The sequence below is a fragment of the Talpa europaea genome, assembly GCF_964194135.1.
Source record: "Talpa europaea genome assembly, chromosome: 4".
Classification (NCBI taxonomy): domain Eukaryota; kingdom Metazoa; phylum Chordata; class Mammalia; order Eulipotyphla; family Talpidae; genus Talpa; species Talpa europaea.
The window spans coordinates 78,648,594-78,669,324 of NC_140070.1; the positions used below are offsets into that span (position 1 = coordinate 78,648,594).

Consider the following 20,731-nt stretch of genomic DNA (forward strand, 5'->3'; position numbering starts at 1 on the left):
AAGAATCAACATTATTAAAATGGCCATCCTACCAAAAGCAATATACAGATTCAATGCTATTCCAATAAAAATTTCAATGTCATTCTTCAAAGAAATAGAACAATTATTGATGAAATTCATATGGAATCACAAAAACCCCGAATAGCCAAAGCTCTCCTGAAAAAAAAGAAGGGAATGGAGGCATCACATTCCCAGACTTCAAACTATACTACAAAGCCATAATCATCAAAACTGCATATATTGGAACATGAACAGACATACAGACCAATGGAATAGAATGGAAAATCTAGAAATAAACCCACAGATTTATGGTCAACTAATCTTTGACAAAGGAGCAAAGACTATGCATTGGAGCAAAGAAAGTTTGTTCAATAAATGGTGCTGGGAAAACTGGGTCGCTACATGCAAAAGAATGAACTTGACCACTACCTCACACCATACACAAAAATCATCTCAAAATGGATTAAAGAACTAGACATAAGACCTGAAACCATAAAATATATAGAAGGAAATATAGGCGAAACACTACGTGATTTGCACATCAAAGACATCTTTACAGATACATCACCCAAAGCAGTGATAGTGAAGGCAAAGATAAACAGCTGGGACTACATCCAATTAAAGAGCTTCTGCACAGCAAAAGAGACAATAACAAAAACAAAGAGAAACCCCACCGACTGGGAGAACATTTTTGCACACAACACTAATGATAGAGGACTGATCACAAAAATCTGCAAAGAGCTGATGAGACTCAACAACAACAAAGAAAATAATCCAGTTAAAAAATGGGCAGAAGAGCTAAAAAGAAACTTCTCTGAAGAGGAAATGCAAATGGCCAACAGGCATATGAAAAAATGTTCAACATCACTTGTAATCAGGGAAATGCAAATCAAAACTACCATGAGATACCATCTTACACCAGTGAGAATGGCACATATTAAAAAAAACTAGCAACAACAAATGTTGGCGAGGGTGTGGAGAAAAAGGAACTCTCCTGCACTGTTGGTGGGAGTGCAAACTGGTCCAACCACTATGGAGAGCTGTGTGGAGATTTCTGGACCTACTAAACATAGAGCTTCCATATGATCCAGCAATTCCACTCCTAGGTATTTACCCATAGGACACAGAAACATCAATTCCAAAGAACACCTGCACCCCTATGTTTATAACAGCACTATTTACAATAGCTAAGCTTTGGAAACAGCCCAAATGCCCAAAATTAGATGACTGGATCAAGAAGATGTGGTACATATATACCATGGAATATTACTCAGCATTCAAAAAAGATAAACACATGCAATTTGCAGCAACATGGTTGGCGCTGGAATGGATCATGCTCAGCGAAATAAGCCAAAAAGCAAAAGAAAAATACCGGATGGTCTCACTCATAGCAGGAATCTAGAAAACTTAAATAAGGGACCAGGAAAATGAGTAACTATAAGAAAGTGAAAATCAAAATCAACAAAAAACTGTGAATCAGAGACACTTTTTGGTGGGTGGGGGGCGGGAGGGGAGGATTGGGGTCAGAATTGGGGGGTTGCAATTGTATGGGGAATATAAAAATAAAATTTATTATTTAAAAAAAAAGATATACAAAGAAGGTAGAAAAGTGAGTGTGAATTTATATAATTTAAGAACAGCATAGCCAATTTTGGATGGATATACCGATTTTTAAGTAAACATGTATTGGACGCTAATTATGGTTTAGTCCATTTCTAATTGCTGAAAATTCATTGAACAAGCCAAAGTCCCTATATTCTTGCTTACATTCTAGTTGGGAATAAAACTAATATAAAAGTAAAAAGATTAAACAAGTTATAAATTCAAGTTTATAAAGGACAAAGAATAATAAAACGCGATAGATGTAGAAAGAGTGACTAGATGATACTGGAGGTGGAAGGAAAAGGGTTATCAGTAAATGTCTCTCTGAGAATGTTACATTTGAATGGATTTCCTGATGAAGTAGTGGAATAACTTACATGATGGGATTGAATAAAATTAGAATTATTTGCTTGACTGTGATTTTTTTTTTATTTTGCTTTTATAAAAAAGTTCATTTTCAATATCAATGTCCTAGAGTTGAGAGTCACCTGCAGCATGTTTTATTTTCTTTCAGTCATTTACAAAAACATTATTTTCCATATTAGCTGCTATTGAACTCTGGGATCATATGGCCTTTTATAAATTGAAGTGAATATTCGCTTGTTTTGGGGAGAATGGAACATAAAGTTATTTTTCCTCTGGATGAGTTTAAGCAATTATGTGATGGTCACATATATTAGATCATTTAGATTCAGTCATTGTAGAGACAGAAATTATACTGCATAATATCACATTTTCACTTTATATATTGTGATTGCATATTTTAAAATGAGAGAACATGTAGGTGTTGGTCATATTGCCTCTCAGCATAGTTTATATAAAAATGCAGAAATAACTCATCATGATACTGTAAATTTCTGTATATCTATGAATTGTTTTTTAGTATATACACTTATTAATGCAAGTTGGAACTCTAACAATAAGTCAATTTGGCTAGGTTTGGGTAAAGTAATAGGTCATAATTCTGAAGGAGAACATCCAATGTTTTGTAAACATTGTGAAAATAATAAGCTAAAGGCAGTTAATATTGCCATATACTAACAGATGTATGTATATGTGTGTATGTACATGTGCATGTGTATATGTATATATATATATATATACATACATATATACACACACACACATACTGGTAAAAGTATATATCATGTATTATGCTATATTTACTAAATGCAGAACCCATGAATTCTTAACATGTCTATAACACAGGCAGCTGAACTCATTTAAAATGCTGGCAGGCAGGGAGAATGACAATCAATGCTTCCAGTATTCAATAAGCTAGTTTTTTCCCCCCACAATGGTCTACAGTTTCACCACACCACAACATTACTATTTTCTAGGTTAATTTGCTATGAGAGTCAATTTAGCATGGATTTTTAGATATTTAGTTCTGGGAATCTATAGTGACAGTGTATTTAAAGTATTTAGCTATCTCACTTAAATTTGGTATTTTAAAGGAGAAAGATAAATGTTTTAACTGACCATGTGCAATCCTAGGGTTATTTTTCCATAGCGGTAAAGTGACAAAGTAATTTTTCCATTCTCATTTCAAAAATTTTAGTCAAAATTAAAGCTGTTTTTATTTGTCATTTTTCAGCTTTATTGGGGGTATAATTGACAAATATAATTGTGGAATATTTAAAGTGTATACAATGATGATTTGAGATATATGATATATATGATATATCTATACACATATATGTGTGTATATATATATGTATATGCATGTGTATATATGGTATACCCCTATTGAGTTATATCAGAAGCATCACCTTAAAATTTTTGACAAATTACTTTACTCCTAGTGAAATAAAAAATGACATAAATATCACAATCATGACAGATCTCAATTCTTTCAAGCAGGAGTAGAAACAATCATAAAGTTCAAACTCAATGCAGCCTCCTCTGTGAAATCTATCCTAAAAGAACTCTATTATGGGAAGAAGAGTCTGTTAATCTAATTTTGTGACCGTTCAAGCAAAGACCACTGTGTCCCAGGTATGGAAATATTATGTGCTATCTTTATTTTTTATTTTTAAAGATTTATTTTTATTTATTTATACAAGCATTGGGTACAGTCAGAAGCATGGGAGGGTGAGAGAATTCACCAGAGCCAGAGCAGGGAGCAGAGCAGGCAGAAGGACCGAAGTACACTGCTGAGGGGAGCAGTGGGCAGCAGGAGAGGTCTGTGTGCCATATGGGACCTTCCTCCGGTGGCAGGGGAGCAGTGGGGGAATGAACCAGCGCTGCAGAGGCTGCGGGCAGCTTCGCAACCCAGCGCTCAACTGCTGCGCCACCGGGGTGGCCCTGTGCTATCTTTATATAAAAAAAAAGAGCATTGAATGCATGTCTTGAATTTAAAGCATTGATTTCTATCCATTACTAAATTTATTTCAAAACATGAAATTAAGTATTAAAAATATTTTGTCTTGAAGTAGAAGAGACTACTAGACTTTAACTTACAATCTCTGTAACAGGTTAAAGATTTTAGACTACCACATATAAGGATGCATGGATAGATGCCATCTTTTGGCAATTTATGAAATTAATTCATTGACTGATGATTCATAAAAGGCCAGTTAATTTGTACATTTACTGAGACACTGATAATATATGTAGATAATAATGGCCTTGAAACTATGAAATGGAGATATTTAATTGCATTGTAAGAAATGTTTTAAGTTTTAGAATTTTTTTCATACAATGACAACTATATAACATTGTAACCGTTGTCACACTTTAAAAGATTGAAACATGTATAACCACTGAGCATTTGATACTTTTTGATTTAATTGATTAAGCACATGAGAGTGTACTTTTGAGAAAACAGAGCATTATCTATCTTTGTACTAGCAGATGACATTTATTCAAATGGTCAAAATTTATGTTTTGAGTGTTCCCTTTTCCATTCCCCCAGTGTTGGAATTAGTGTAAACTCTTCTGGTCACCTGGGCATGTGGACTAAATAGAGCTTTTAATCAAATGAAAGATTATGACTCTCATCACAATCAAACTTGCAGCAACTTTAAAACAGCCTAATTAAATTAATCAGTTCATTCCATGGTTTGCAAACAGAGTTACTTCTGTGTTGTAATGTGTTATTTTCAGAAGTTTATGAAAATAATTATTTACCCAAAATCCTCTGAGTCTTTTAACTTCTTCTCTTTCCTAGATTACCACTTATCTTTCATAGATTACCCACTCACTCCCTAGGGTTAATGTCTAGTCAAGCAGTGTTAAGACCAATATTTCTAAAATTAGTGTGCACGTAAGTCACCCTGGAATCTTGTTATGGAAATCTGATTCTGCATGTGTGGAGGAAGGCTTGAGGTTCTGAAGTTCTACAAGTTTCTCTCAGGTGAGGTTAGTGCTACTGACCTGAGAATCACATACTGCTTAGCAAAGCTATGGATAATTTCAGCCTACAAATCCTAAATTGCTCTGGTAGTTGTCAACAAAAACACAATGTGCTTTCAGGCAGTGATCACAATCAGGCAGTTTCTTTAATAAAACACTCTTAGAGTAATTTTTTTTTTAGTCCAGTGATACTTTAGAAGTTATTAAATACAACTCACTCATATTACAGTTGAGGAATTTGAGTTAGGGAAGTTCAATATATGCTCAAGGTCATACAGCTAGCAATAGGATGTGCAGGAGAACCCTGGAATCCTGACTACTGTTGCAAATAGAAAACACTCACTTCTTTGGCATTTCCATTTATCATATTCCCCCTGACACAAAACCTTAAGCATAAGTCAATAATGATTAGAATTTCACCTTTTAGTGCTCACAATAGTTTAAATGATAGCTGTATCCTTGGTCTTAACTGACTTTCCTAACAGCTAAAATTCACAGTAGGCAACTACCTCCTACAATAACAAGAGTATTCACACATCTTCTTTCTTCTAGAGTCCACTTGCAGTTTTATTATGGACATTTTGCTTCTTAATTTTAAGAGCCTGGGGAGCAAGGTGGACAGAGAAATGAATGGGTCATTAGTTAAAAGGCAGGGGTTGAATTTGTAAAAGGTTGTGGCAAACTAAGCAACAAATGGGAAAGAGTGAAGGGCATCAGTATTGATCTTGCCTCTCATCTTTCCCTCTGTCTTCTTGCCTGCAAGTTTCTATTGTGTAGTCTCTCAAACAAAGCAGACTTTATTTATGGTGTAACTGATTTAACACTACTGAACTAGTCCATCATCTGCTAATTTGGTCCAATTAAAAACTGGTCATAGGGAAAAGCCCAGGAATTAAGCTTATTTGGAAACACAATTTCTATTTAATTTATGTCCTCTCATTTGTATCTTTTCTTCTAAAGGACACCTTTCAGGAGGCTGCTTTATAGAGGTTGTTCTTTCCAGATTTCAGGGTTCCTTTCTACCATCACCTCCGTTTGGGGCCCTGAAGAAAGTACCCTTATGTTTCTGTTCCCACCTTCTCAGTGCCCTAAGGCTACTGCTACATTTATGGAAGATTATCAATGACTATCTAATATCATGTATGAGAAAAAAAAAATCCCACAAATTTCTAGAGCTACCATTTACAAATCCTTTATATATTGCATGGCCCTGTACTATGATTTTTTGCATTCTCACTTAAGCCCTAAAGTGATAAAAGTACTATACTACCCTTGTTTAGCATTTCAGGAGGCATGAGATTTAATTCAAGTAAAATTATCATGCATGAAGCAATAAATAACAGCCAAGGGATTTGAATCAGGATCCGCCTTATTTCAGTGTCAACTCATACTTTTTTTTATCCCCTCGGTCTAATGAGCTTACGAAGTCAACATTCTGAAGAACAACAACAAAAAATCATAATTTCTCCCCCTCCCCCCAAACTTTTTTCTTCTCCATCACACAAGTTCTTGTAGGCAGGTAGGTGTTCCGCTTCGCTCCCTATACTTAGCCTCTCCCACGCCCTCTGCAATCTTTCCCTTTGCTGCTGGGAGCGTCAGAAAATGCTACTACAGCTGGTGAGTGGGCAGGTGCAGCCACCATCTGCTCTAGGAGTCCAAATGCGCACAAGAACTTCGCACCCAGGACCTGGCCCAGGCACCACAGATTCCAGGAGCTGCTGAGGACAGGGCTAACCCCGCCCCCTCGCGGTGACGATTGGCTGAACCCTGACCAAGTGAGAGACACTGATTAATGAAAGCGGCTGTCTCCTCCGCAAGTTAGGGCGAGACTTCTCTAAGGAGGTGAAGCCGGTCGGGGGTGCTTGAATGGGGTCCTCAGTTCTTCCTGCCCGAAGGGTCCTTGAGAAGCCTGTTTGTTTTTCCCGGCGCTTGTCTCCACCCATCCTGCCCCCTCATTGGCTGGCGGTGGTGGGCGGGCGCTTTTTGATTGGCCGGGGGGCGGTGTCTGTCCCTGGCCAGGGTGAGGGCGGGGCCTGCGCCGCGCTGAGCTTGCCCTTGTGTCTGGTGCTCTGTAGAGCTGCCGCCGCTGCCGCTACCGCCGCCGCCGCCGCTGCCGCTGCTACTGCTGCTACCGCAGCCCGAGCATCCGGGAGCCGCCGGCGCCGCCACCGCCACCAGCGCTGCCGCCTGCACCGCCGCCACCTCCCCTGCCAGGACCCCAGACGCACTGAGCGCGAGCGGCGGCTGCTGCTTGCTTGCTCCCCTCTCCCCCCACCCCTACCTTCCGTGACCTACCCGCTCCTGCAGCCCCAGCCCGCACCTTGCGCGACACCCGGCATCCCTGCGCCACCTGCTCGGGCAGCCCGGGCGGCGCGGGGACTTGCTCTGCGCGCCCAGAGGAAGGCGAAGCTCGAACCTGTGTCTGGCAGACCGACTGTCGCGGCTGCAGCACCAGCGGGAGAAGAAACTATTTCGCCCACCGAGACCCCGTTCTGCGGGTGCTCGGTCGCTGTCGCTTCTGCTGCTGCCGCTCCGCGTCCGCGGGTTCGAGCACCGCAGCGGCGGAGACCGTGGGTCCGGCGGGCGCCACGAGGACACCGGCGGAGCCCTGCATTCCGGCGCCCCGCTCGCCAGCACCTCCTGCCCCCGCGTTCTTCCCCTAGCCCTTTGGACAAGGGACCATGATTTGGAAACGCAGCGCGGTCCTCCGCTTCTACAGCGTCTGCGGGCTCCTGCTACAAGGTAATCCCCGCCCCGCCGCGGGGAACATCAACTTCACGCCCATTCCCCATCATCCCCACTCCACCCCATATTTCCACTCTCCCTCTTCCAGTCCCCCAGTCCCCGACGATTCCTCCCCCCACCCCTACTCCCCGGTGCGGCAGGGGGCAGTGGCAGTTTGCTCCAGACCCTCGAATTTCTGGAGCCGGCTCAGCCCAGCTCTCCCAGCAGGCAGCCCCTTGCGCGGCACCTTTCGCCTTTTCATTCACCTGAGCTTCCTACATCTTTCACTCTCCATCCCCGCCAGCGCCCCCTCCCCACCTCCCACGCCTTTTGGCTGGCAACTTGTGCCTTCTTTGAACATTCAGTGAATGTTCAACCCCCACCAGCCACCTCCCACATCACGCTCCCGACCGACCCTCTCCATCTCTTGTCGTCTCTTTAACCTCCCCCTTTCCTGGTGTGTTTCTCTTGCCCCTTCTCCCCTTCATCATCACCATCATATCCTTGTGTCTTTAAAAAGTGTGTGAGAGCCTGAGAGCGAGCTACCGAGACGGCGAGAACAGCAGCAGCGGCAGCACCGTGTGCATTGCAATAACATCCCGGGGGGGCGGGGGGGAATGTGTTGTGAGACGTGTCATTCACTCAGGAAGAGAGAGGAGACTGTGTCTGGGATTAAAGAAAAGAAAAGAAAGGAAAAAGAGAATGAATGAATGAATGAGCCGAGCAATAAAAGGAGGGCAAGAGGAAGGGAAAACAATTGCAAGACCCAAACCCACTTTATCAACAAGCCGACTTTTTAAAAAATTATTATTCAGTCTGTGTGTTCTTTTTCTTGATTTTTTTTTCCTTTTCTTTCTTTCTTTCTTTTTTTTTTTTTCTTTTTTAAGCAAAGAAACATGCACCCTTAGGAATTACTTTACTGCTAAGGGAATTTTGCTCATGTTCCCTAGCTCTCCATTCACTCTCTTTAGCTTCTTTCCATAATTAATCTTATCCTTTCACATGAAATATAAGAACCCTGCTCTGGAAGAAACCTTACAAAAATCGCTGTTATTATGCAAATCACTGGTTTGGTTGCAGAGTGGCTAGGAAACTGGGGTGCACTTTTCTCCCAGACTTCCTTTTCGGAGGACGATGCTGATTGTGAAATAAATGGCAATTTATATGGAGTAGGAGTGCTTGGGGAGAGAACACTTTGGATGGTGGTGTAGGTGAAGGCGGCATGCTAGGGCTGGATGAGCAGGGGCTGTTAAGTGGAAGATTGTTGCTTTGAAGAGTGTAGTGTAGGGATGTGGCTTGAGTGAGAGATTCAGGAAAGGTGGATGTGAAATGATGGTCGCTACGATTTTTGTTAAGGTTTGGTTACTCTTGACTCTTGATATCTTGATTAATCTCCATCCACCTCTAACCCCTTTGCCTTCATTTGTGCATTTGTTGGAAAGATAAGTTGATCAAATTTATTTGTCCCTCAGTAAAAGGAATCTGAAAGTAAGACACACGTAGACCCACAGGCGTACAAAACCTAATCGGCCTTTGGAGGATTTAAATGAGGTCAATGAACCATCTTTCAGCAAGTTCTTGGAATGCATCCTCTCTCTTACACTCCTCCTGGATGTATGCGGGGACCCGACTGTGTTTTGTATATGCATATTTATAAATGTGAAAGAAAAGCCAGTGGACAGAATATTTCTGAGTTAGTTGACCTTGCAAAGATATTCTTAGGACATTTTGTAGTAATTGTGTGTATTTTATTTTGGATGTAAATTTCAGGCATGTCATATTCCAGAATCCCCCAGAAGGCAGACAGCTCATTCTTCCTGCTTAGCTGCTTCGTCCCATTTCCCACTGCTCACACTCTCTCCCTCGCCCAAGTAACCCTGGTGGCTGACACATTTCTTGGGTTTCTCATCCATGCTGAAACATCCTCCTAGAGACCCCAGTTCACCTCTCAGTAACTTGCATTTCTCAGCTCTGCTGTTGGTGCGCGCGTGCGCGCGCGTTTGTGTGCGCGCGCGCGTGCACGCACGCCACACAGGGTAGAGGAAGTGTGATGTGGGGAAATCAGTTAATTTGGTGATTGCGATGAAATTCGACACCGCTGGATGTGTTTTCCCTGCCAATCTGTGTCTGCTGTCCTCGGCACGTCATTGCACACACTGCTGGGCTGGTGCGAGGTTATTTATTATAGAGCATGTGGGCCATGGACTGCACTTGGGGGTCGCCTCTGCTCTGTCTTCAACATTTCCCTGTAAATTGTCTATTCAGTGCACTGCAAAATAACTGTCTGCCGGTGCCTCTCTCTCAGCCTGGACGAGGATTTTTCTTCCGCTACCCGGAGAGATTCCATCAGCTGCATTCTGTTTTATTAAGGGCATGGGTCTCTTTTAATAAGTGTGTAAACCAATGATTAGGACAGAGCTGTTTCTCACAGCAGATTGGGGGGTTGGAGGTGGTAGGGGTGTGGGAATGCCAGAGAAAATGCACCACTGCAACCAGCAGCAGCACCAGCAGCAGCTCCAAATAAATAAATAAATAAGTGACCTATAAAACAACCAGGGAAAGAGCACCACCCAATAATGTATGTATACTTATGATCATCTTAGATTAGGCAATATTAATCCGCCAAAAAAACAGAATAGGGTTAAAAAAAAAAAGTAGAAGGGGGAGGGGCACAAAGCACCATTGGATTGTCTTCTCATGTTTATGGCTGCCTCACATTAATCAAACATTGCTCCACGGACATATCACACTTTGTTGATATTGTCGGTTTCTGCTCAAATTGTCCATGCCTTCCTTGTCTTAGTCTTGGCTGAAAGCATTGCTTTAGGGTTCAGGTTTATGTTTCTCCCGCCACCCTACTGTTTTATTAGGACTTGGGTAGATGATAAAACAAAAGCTTTATTTCCTGAACACAGATTAAATACTTAGTAGATCTTTTATTCTGTGTGCAAGGAAGGGAGGGTGGTTGGGGGAACTATTGAGCAACTGATTTTGGCTAGGGGGAATTTGCTCTGCCTGCTAGTAGTTATGACTAGGCAAATACTATAGGCAGTCAACAGCTTCTTCTTTTTACCTTTATCAGCATTCTAGTGACACTCACACACTTAAGTAATAGTAATCAATTTACTTATCCATGCTATTATAACCCCTTGCTGATAGTATGCCTTTTTTAGACAGAATGCTTATTTAAACATATTTCTGTGTTTTTACTGTGTTTTATATTGTTGCCATTTTTTTTTTCCGGGAAGTGAAATATATCTTTCAGCATGTTAAATTTGTAGAGTGATAAGCCAGTGGTGAAAATCAAGTCAATAATAAAATGAGTAGGGGAGAAAAGGCTTACAATGTTATATTCAACATCCTCTACTGGTTGTCCTCAATAAGTCTTTAGGAACTGGATCGTTAGATTGAAAAGTAGACATGATTTTGACTAAAGTATAATTTGGAGTATCAACTACTTAAACAAAATTTGATGCATTATTAAGCTATGATATGAGCATCACTTATTTTACACTATAGCAGAGGACAAATCTGGGGTAAGGGCAGAAGACACTAGATGTTTTTTATCTTCAGACCTCCTTTTTTTTTTTTTTTTTTTAACTGAGGTACCATTCGTTCACATCCTTGTTAGTGTTTGGAAGGATAGGATTTTCCTGGTCAGGTGTAGTTACTGTAGTATTCCCATCAACAAAATACCCATAGTATTCCACTACAGTCCATTTTGCAGAGGGTATCTTAGGGAAATAGAATTCTGATACATCTTACACCTCTCTTGGCTGTAAAGTAGATCCAGTTCAATTGTTAGCCCTGTATCCCTTTTCTTGCCTGAGGGGGCACTGCAAAGATTGATACTGTCTTGTTTAACACTGGAAATAATTCTAGAAAGGGCAAAAATGAAAGAAGGCAGAAACATAACTAGAAAATAGACATGCACAAAGAGAGCCTGATTTTGTGGAAAACTTAATTTTCTTTTTGGAGTTAGACTTACATGAAAACATATCCAACACAAATACTGGGACTTTAATATATTGCTTTGGCCTTATACATTATGGTATATCATTTCTTATATTAAGAAAGAAAGATCTTCAAATTAAAGAGCTGAACAGCTGGAACTTTTAAAAGTATAATCTACACATAATGGTCAATGACTATGACCGAGTGAGGCAGACACTGGACTGTTAGTATTTAAGAAAAATTTCCAGCAAATATGAATTCCTCAACCAATTTTGTATCAAGGTAAGGATGCTTACTTCATTGTCCTTGCCCCACTTCCATAACTATTGGAACTATGGGAACCAAAATGACAAAGGTAAGTAAGCATTGACTGAGATGACCTCTCCACTGGAAGATCAAACACTTGGAAATGATCTTTTCCCTCTAAAATAATGAGGCATAATAATATCTCTTAAATATAAGAATTACTTAAATCTCTTTAAAAGTAAATAAAAATGCAAAGACACATCCTAACAATGCATTTTAAAGTATTCTGCAATCAACATCAAAAAATATTAATTTTTGTTTACAAGTAAGGGATATAGAGGCTACCATCTAGAGTGAAACTACATGTATTTATTCTGAAGGTTTTTTTTGGTACACATAAAAAATAGAACTATTATATTAATGTTTTATTTGATCATGCTGGCATGTGTTCTATGAGATTTATTGAGAAAGAGTCCTCTTTTTCATAGGCTTCATTAAGTCTCCTTGGCAAAACCGTCCATTGTATAGCAGCTGGCTGAGTATGTCGAGGAGGCAAAGAGAAGGGAAATCACAAACCAAGGAAACAACTCACAAATTTAAGTCTGAAGTCCTTTGCTGTATTGGTAGATATTTATTTACATTCTTAAAACACCTCTAATGACCATTGACTACTAGACAAGTTTCCTGAAGGCAAACCCTGAGCCTTAGTTATCTGTATACACTTCTTAGTCTCAGCTTAATAGATAATTAATAAAGTGTTGGATTGAATGATGGATATGTCCTAATTAGTTCTGATTGAGTTAAATGGCCCCCTTTATTCATAATATATCAGCACTCACTTTGCTAAATGTGCATATTATTTTAACATTTGATATGCTATATTAGTTTATGAAAGTTGTCCTATAGAAAAGAAAGCAGTAGCAATAAATCATAGCAATAGCTCTTGATTTACACCTCCAAAAAATGCTGTCTGACTTATTATTCTTCACATGATGTTTCCATACCTATTTTTTTTTTCCCATGATTAAACATTCCAGATATTTTGCATTGGATGACAAACTCACTACATGAAAAAATGAAGGCAATGATTTAAATGTACTGATTTAACCTAAAATATTTAAAAGGACAAGTTTATTGGCAACATTTTATTTGAAAATGTCAAGTATTTTTGGAGTGCAATTCTATAATATCAAAAAAAAAAAAAAGCATCTTCTGAAAATTCCTAGTGTAAAGAGGTGGGTGAGGATTAACCCAGAGCTGTGGCAGCTGAAGCCCCCTGCTGTGTGATGATGCAAATGGCATCTCAGGCCTCATGTGCACTGCAGCAGAGAGTGAGCACACAGGAAATCAGTCATGTGGCATGAGCGAAATGGAAAGTCTTTTCATTGCTGGTAGTGGGCATGAACCATCCTTTAGTTTTTTTTTTTTGTCACCTGCGATAATCCGGTGTATTTGTAGTAACATGAACTCATAACAAAGCTAAAGAATACATATTTTATTTAGATTAATCTAATAAATAAGCCCTAATAAAATGTTCAATGTTTTACATCAAATGAATGATAAATATTTTATTTTATTGCAAACTATTAGAAGCATGAGTCAGTTTAGTGAAGATGAATAGCAAAATTAAAATAAGATTTCTTAGCGTTTGTTCAATTGCATTTAAACACGTGAACACTGTATCATGAGACCACGATGGTTTTAGAAAAAAAATAGCAATAAACTGTTCTGAGTATGTTCATGTAGTTTTCGTGCCACAAAGTAGAATTTGTGTTAATATTTCCCCTGTGAACAAAGTTATTTATCACTCAGACAAGAGCATCAAATAGGTTCCTTAAAAAAGTAAAAGTTGTGTAAGAATTGCTATGGGTAGCCAACCACACATGCCTGTCAAATAACTGTAACAAATGTAACTTTGTTTATTTTCATTCCATTTGCTATGGAACAATATAATTGAATATATTATGTATATTGATTTTTGTTTAATAAAATGATTTCAGTTGGTTCTGTTAATGTGCTCAGTGGGTTCTTTAAACAGATAAAATTGTTTTCATTCTAGAATTATGCAGTTTATTTGAAAGTCAGGAAAGTAAATATTCTTCTTAATTAGGTATCAGCTAAATGTTATTGCCAAAATCAGAGATGTAACTACTGAGAAAGGAAATATTTCTTAATTATCTATCTGTCCGTCAGTCTGTCTGTCTCTCTCTACCTCCCTACCTCCCTACCTGCCCACCTACCCATATAGACGAGTTTGAACTGTACAGTTACTTTTAGTACTGAAGGATTCTTCATAATTCAGTAAATACTTAGAGACTGGAGTTCTCAGAGATAAAGTGTGAATAAAAGGCAGGAGTTTGTTCTGTTTGCAGTCATTATTTTTTTTACCCCTTTTATGAAGGTTAAAATGTAATTTTTGAATAAATTTTCTTAAACTGGAACAATGATGAACATTTCCGCCTAAAAACATACCCAAGCAAGGTTTGCAATTTATGAACTTGCAATAGAGCTGGACACTTAATCTGGATCTTCTTTTGTGCTTATGAAACTGAATGATAATAATGTCTGCTACCTGAATAGACAGGGCTGAGGTTGTAAGGAGATCTGCCATGGAGAGAGCCAGTCATTAATTATTCACATTCTATTTTAGAGGTCTTTGAAGTAAATATTAAGACAGTCATTATTCAATATTGGGGATAACTCTTTCTGAGTCAGCAAATAGTTTTTACTTGAATATTTAAATTATCTTTCAGCCATTTGTAAGCTGAAGGGGAAACTTCTGTTTAGTCATAGCTAAACAGTTATTCTGGGGGCTACCCAGGGATACTGATGTCATTAGTGAGTGTTTAGGAAATGAAACGTAAGCATTCACTTGTTTTGAGGAACATAGAATCTTAAAGCTAAGTGTGATCAAATAGTGAAATAGTTCAAATAAGAAAACAAGAATCTTTTTATAGGTCAAAATTGACTCCCCACAATTTTATTTGTTTGGCGATGGTTTTTTTTACAGCAGTACATTGTTTATTTAGTCGTCTTTGGGAATAAAGCGAGAAAAACGCCTCTCCTGACAAGGATGTGCTGCTGACTGCTAAGTGTATAGCTGCTATATTGATCCCTCATAATTTATAAAACCGATTAATTTGTTCTTGTAAAAAAAAAAGATTTTTAGCTACTTTGCTAAAATTGTTTGCCTTTAAAAATGCAAGTGCCTTACACAGTGCTTACATAAATATGAAGAAATTAATTTTTAGTGTCCAAAATGTTTTTACTCTGTTAATAAATCCACATTTTACATTAGCTTGTTCTATATCCTCCCACCTTCCAGAGAAAAACGTTCATGACATCTATGCCTTCCATTTTTTTCATACCTTATACAACCTCTGATTTTCAGCATTAAGTAGCAAACTTAGATTGAAATATGAGAAGGCTAGAATATTTGTGTTTAAGAGCAAATAAGGAAATACATAGTAAGTTTCTTATTTGTCACTTCTTTTATTCCTTAACTGCTATCTATTTTATGTGCTAAAGTCTGAATATTAATTCAGCTTCCTTTACACTTTCCAGGAATGAAATACCCTCCCCTCCGATGCATGATACCAGCCTGAAAGACCCGTTTAAATAAATTAATGGAGAATGACAAATACTTAAAGAAAGGGAGTTTTTCTAAAAGATATGTACTGAATACTTACACAGATTGGGTGTTTTTCTTTTCAACCTTCAAGGCTGGTACCCCAATGTTATAGCAAGGATAAAACATGTACAATGTGCTGTTCGTTGTTTTTGTTACATTTTGTGAAAGTTCGGCCTCCCTAGTATCCCAATAAAAATGGCAAAAAAAGAGGAAAGGAATGTGAGTCAGCCAGCCAAACACAGAGAAATGCCTGGCAAAGAGGACTAAATTAGCATATGCTAGGCTGAGTATTTCCCTCTGTTGTTACATAATCCCTTTCCAATACGAAATCAGTTCTCATACTTAACCCTTTCAGTAGGCATGACATTCTCTTACTGTTATATTTTTATTTTGCTTGATTTATTTTCTCATGAAGTGTGTAAATCATCTATTGAGGGGCTTTTATGTAAAATTCTTTTTTTTTCCCCTCTTCAGTCTTTCTGTATACAAATGTTCCATTCTGTGCTCAACTTCAGAATTCAAGAATCAACTTTTCTATAGCTCTCACTGAGAGGATCTAATTAGCATTTTAGGCTCTCTTTACTCATGTGCAGCTTTCATTAGAAAATGTATTAGTTCTATGAGGTTCCCCTAAGGATTCATAATACTCTAGTTTGTTACATGTACTGTGATATTCAGTGTGCCTTAATTATGCACGTGTCCTCATTTCAAAGCCTTTTCAGGGATCATGAGGGATAGAACAGGGGTCTGGCTGTAAGTTCACTGTCATGTATTAATGTGTAGGTGGTATTCAGAGAGGATGTTTCTGAAGGCAATTATATATCTATGACTCTAGTATAGCAAGCAGTTACTCATTCTACACTTACTAGTTATCCTGCCAAGGCAGAATGAAATTCACCATTGTGATACATAATACAGTATCTGTTATTTCTAAATAGTTCTTTGCTCTGGGGATGAAATAAAATAATGAGTGAAAATCTGTATCTCTTATTCTGAATAGGGATTGTTCCTTTCACTCTCCCAAACAAAAAGAAGAATCGGAAATTGTTTCTAAATCAATACTCTATTCCCTAACTAGCCGATTAACACACTTTGCTATGGCAGGATTTTGAAGTTATGCTGGTTATTATTGAGGCTATAGATTTTTAGATAGTATTAATTGCTTGTAATCTTCTGGGCTGCCAAATAGCAGTCATTGCCAAATTTCATTCATTATAATTTCAGTTTTGAATTGAACACAATTTGGAAAACTGTGAAAATATATAAGACTATTGGAATAAATATGAGAGAGCTATAGTAACAGAGATAGAATGAGAGAGATTGAAAAAGAGAAAATGTGTTTTTTAAAAGAGATTTCATTTGTGGAAGGATAACTTCAAGAATTGGCTAATTTGTAACACGTCACAATATTTGAGGTGGATGTTTTCCTATATAGTGTGAATTTGAGAGTTCACTTTTATTAGATATACACTGAATTATTTGTATTACAACATAAGGAAATTTGAGTTTAATCTGCAAATACAACTTTTTAAAAAATATATGACTATTACAATGAAAAGCACTTCATGAGTTGATACACTATTTTAACCAATATTGCTTCATTATTTTACACAATTGATTACACAATTGATTAAAAAATACTAATATCCAGCAAACTGTAGTTTTTAAGAGAATTTTTGACCAGAATCTGATGTGTTTGGTTTTTTATGACAAGAATCTGATGTGTATGTTTAAGCAGACAAAAGAATGTCATCTACCCTTATTGTTTTAAACATTTATGTTTTATAAGAGAACTACACTTTTTATTTTGACTATGCTATGATCTGTGGAACCTGTTTATATATTTTTATTACACCATTTTGAATGTTAGTTACTTATCTGTCTGTCTTCTCTCATGTACTATAAGCCCCAAGAGTACAGGGTCTTAGTCTTCATTTTATTTTAAGTGCCTAATCGAATATCTAGTCCATGTCCTTTTTAAAAATGTTTTCATTTCATTGATTGATTAGTTCTCTCCCAATACATTTAATTTTGACACATCTTTTAATTGGATCCAAATAATATTTAAGTATTTGCATTCTAATTGCCAAAATGCCAATAAAGTATTCTGAGGAGAATATTTGCCATGAGTTTGTGTTTGTTTGTAATGTAAAAGGAGGTGGTAACAAATGGATACTAAGAAATGCAAACAATTCTAAATAATGACATACTTCACAAAATATGAAATCATTGCTTTCAATTAGGGTGGTCTGTTTGAAGTTAGACTAAAAGCTTTTGTCTTAGAGCTTTGAAATGTCCTAATTTCTCTGGGCATAGTAGCTGCCCTTGTTTTTTTTTTTTCCTACATTTTAAGTATTTCTATTCATAATCCCCCAAATATTCCTGAAGATGGCTTTGAGTAAACATAAAGCCAAATTATCTTATTGTTCTATTTAGAGGAACTGGTATTTATGGATAAATATCTGAACAAAGAGGAATTACAAACTGACCTTGATCTGCCAGATTATCCTTACAGACTGACCTGTTTTTGTTATTGCCAAGCAATAGCATAAAGGTTCTCTGAGCAGTCCCTAAAGTACAAACTCATGTTACTTTCTTCTTAAATAACTGGGCAAACTTCTATCCATTTTCTTTATAAGACTTTATTATAAAGTAAATTTGAATATTTGTGTTATTTTTTAAATGCTTAATCATATGTCTGCAGTTGAGGACACATGTTTGCTATGGTTGACTTTAATTTATTTTCTTTCTATATTTTGAAAGACAGTGGGAGGCTGGGTAGGAATAGTAACTGCTTTTGAATAGAATTTAAATATAGTTACCAGTTGCTGAACACCAAGGGAGAGAAGACTTTCTATAATTTGTAGTGACTCCATTTCCACACATGTTCTAAAAATGCTATCTCCTTGCACAAATCTCTAAAGAAATGTATCTTTTCTTAAAAAGCATATAGTTTTTCTACAAATTAGAAGAAATCAATCTCCCTGATGTCTTTGGACTTTTGACTGTTTCATAACTCCACTCCTTTGAAAAGCTATTTTTAAATAGGATACCTTAAATTTTGCCTGACACTTGGTTCTAAATCACTCATTCTCTTGCAGAAATGCACACTTGGTAAATAAACACTCAAAATATATAATCTAGCTAATTTTTTAAAGTGTTGTTGCTACTTTATGAAGTTGATATTAAGAATTGTGTTCTGCAGGGCCTCCCTGAGGCATAAGGAGTTAAGTCACAGCACTATCAAGCTATCTCCAACCACAGCAACATGAGTTCAATCACCAGCCAGGTTGCTAACCCACATGGCTCAGTGGACCTCTCCTGTCTCCGATGCTCCCCTCAGCAGTATATTTCAGTAGATCTACCTATTCTGCTCCCCATTCTGTCTCTGATGAATCCTCTCATCACCCCCACCCCAAAACACACACACCTCTGGTCTACACCCAGTTCTTGTATGCATGAATAATTAAATCTTAAAAAAAAAAAAACTATATTCTCCGATAGATTCTATTAGTATGGGAAATTTTGTTTGTATGTTAAAACTTCAGTGTCTGCGTGATCCTGTTGCTATAGAAGGATAACTCCCTTCTCTAATGTGACTTCTAGTTCAGCCCTTGGTGATGAACTTTCCAGAGGATAATTAATAAAGGGAAGCAATTTTTGTTAACAATTTTACTGTTTTGATTAAAAAATATTTTGATGTTACTGAATTTTACACATCAAAGTGACATTTATTTTTATTTTTTTGTGTAATCACATAGTATTTGAAATATTGGAAATGCAAGAGAGAGTTTCACCTTTATATTTCTCAATATGGTTAGTCATAATATTCCATTCAGAAATTGAAATTACAGTTTGATATATAAAATAAGGATCTTTACCTGATATTTTGAATGCTAAAGCATTTCAGACCAATATCCTTGTCCAGAGTCATCAAGTTAAAAACAATACCCATAATAATCATCAAAAAACAGATTGTACTAAGTACGTTATCTTTACAGAAAGACTGAATCATGACTACCATGACAAGGAGATTTCATGTTCAATAACATTTTTAAATGTACTTGTAAAGGTCAAGTGAAATTTATAGAAGATAGTTTTATAGTCTTCTTATGCCCATTGGCTTTTTTAAAAACATAGAAATGCTATTGGTAATTAAAGGTGTTGTGAACTTCAGTTTTCTGTATTGTTTCACTTTCATGGAATAACTAAGATAAAGATATTAGTAGAGAGATAAAGCCATAGCTATTTAGAGGTCTGGGGCAAGTCATTCAAATCAGATTTACAATAAAATCTTCTTTACCTAATATTGTTTTTGAATTTTTCTTTAATATTTATTTATTTATGCATACAAGAGCTAGGGTACAGGCCAGAGGTGTGTGGGGGGGGTGAGAGGATTCACCAGAGACAGAGTGGGAGAACAGAACAGGCAGATTGACCAAAGTATACTGCTAAGGGAAGCAGCAGAGGTCTGCTGCGCCATGTGGGTTGCTCCTTGCCTGGCTGGCCAGGGATCGAACTCCTGCTGCAGTGGCTGAGGACAGCTTCATAGGTTGCGTCTTAACCCTTATACCACCAGGGAGGCCCTTTACCTAATATTGTTGACTAAGAGTACATACTCACAGGAAAGCAGGACAGATTACCCTTGAAGGGTAAGAGAATGATTTGTAGTACAACAAATATGTTCGATGAATGGATATGGGCAGACTGGATGACTATTATCTTTTTATTATTTTATGATGATATCACTGTGAGGTAACAGTAAAATTGATAAGGTGTTAGTGTAGTTCCTCCTAAGAACTTCATCTAGGTGTACAAAGATAGAGAATGGGTGTGTCTTGGTGAAAGAAGAAGAGACAATAATATATAGCCCCAGTCTTTGAGTGAATGCAATGTCACCGAACTATACCTAGCATGGAAGGGGCTCAGAGGGTGTCCAGCTGGGTGTCTTTATTATAAGAGTTCCATATTCTGTACAAAGAGGTGATTTCATTGGCCTAATTCAGACTTTGGTTTTTTAAAGTACCTTGCAGCAGCAAGACAATGGTAGGAGTTAAGGAACCTAAGTTCTCATCTATGCCATGTCACTATTTTAGAGACCTTGGGCAAGTTACTTCTCTTGCTGCTTAGTTTCTTTATCTGTGACTGAGAGATTGTAACCACCTCTGTTCTTTGGCTGTGAATTGTAAAAGGATCTTACGGGTGATTGCAAGCTGC

General features: G+C 37.7%; 1 protein-coding gene across 7 annotated transcripts in view; it reads left to right on the top strand.

Annotated features, from left to right (window-relative positions):
* Window positions 1–7,640: 7,640 nt before the first annotated feature.
* The window catches only part of CADM2 (cell adhesion molecule 2), a gene marked incomplete at both ends in the record, with an annotated part of 963,012 nt that continues 949,921 nt past the window's right edge, over window positions 7,641–20,731 (top strand). For all 7 annotated transcript variants that reach the window (XM_084232482.1, XM_084232484.1, XM_084232486.1 and 4 more), the window contains one exon: window positions 7,641–7,701. In XM_084232482.1, the coding sequence (XP_084088608.1) occupies window positions 7,641–7,701 (61 nt within the window). The remainder of the gene's footprint in view (window positions 7,702–20,731) is intronic.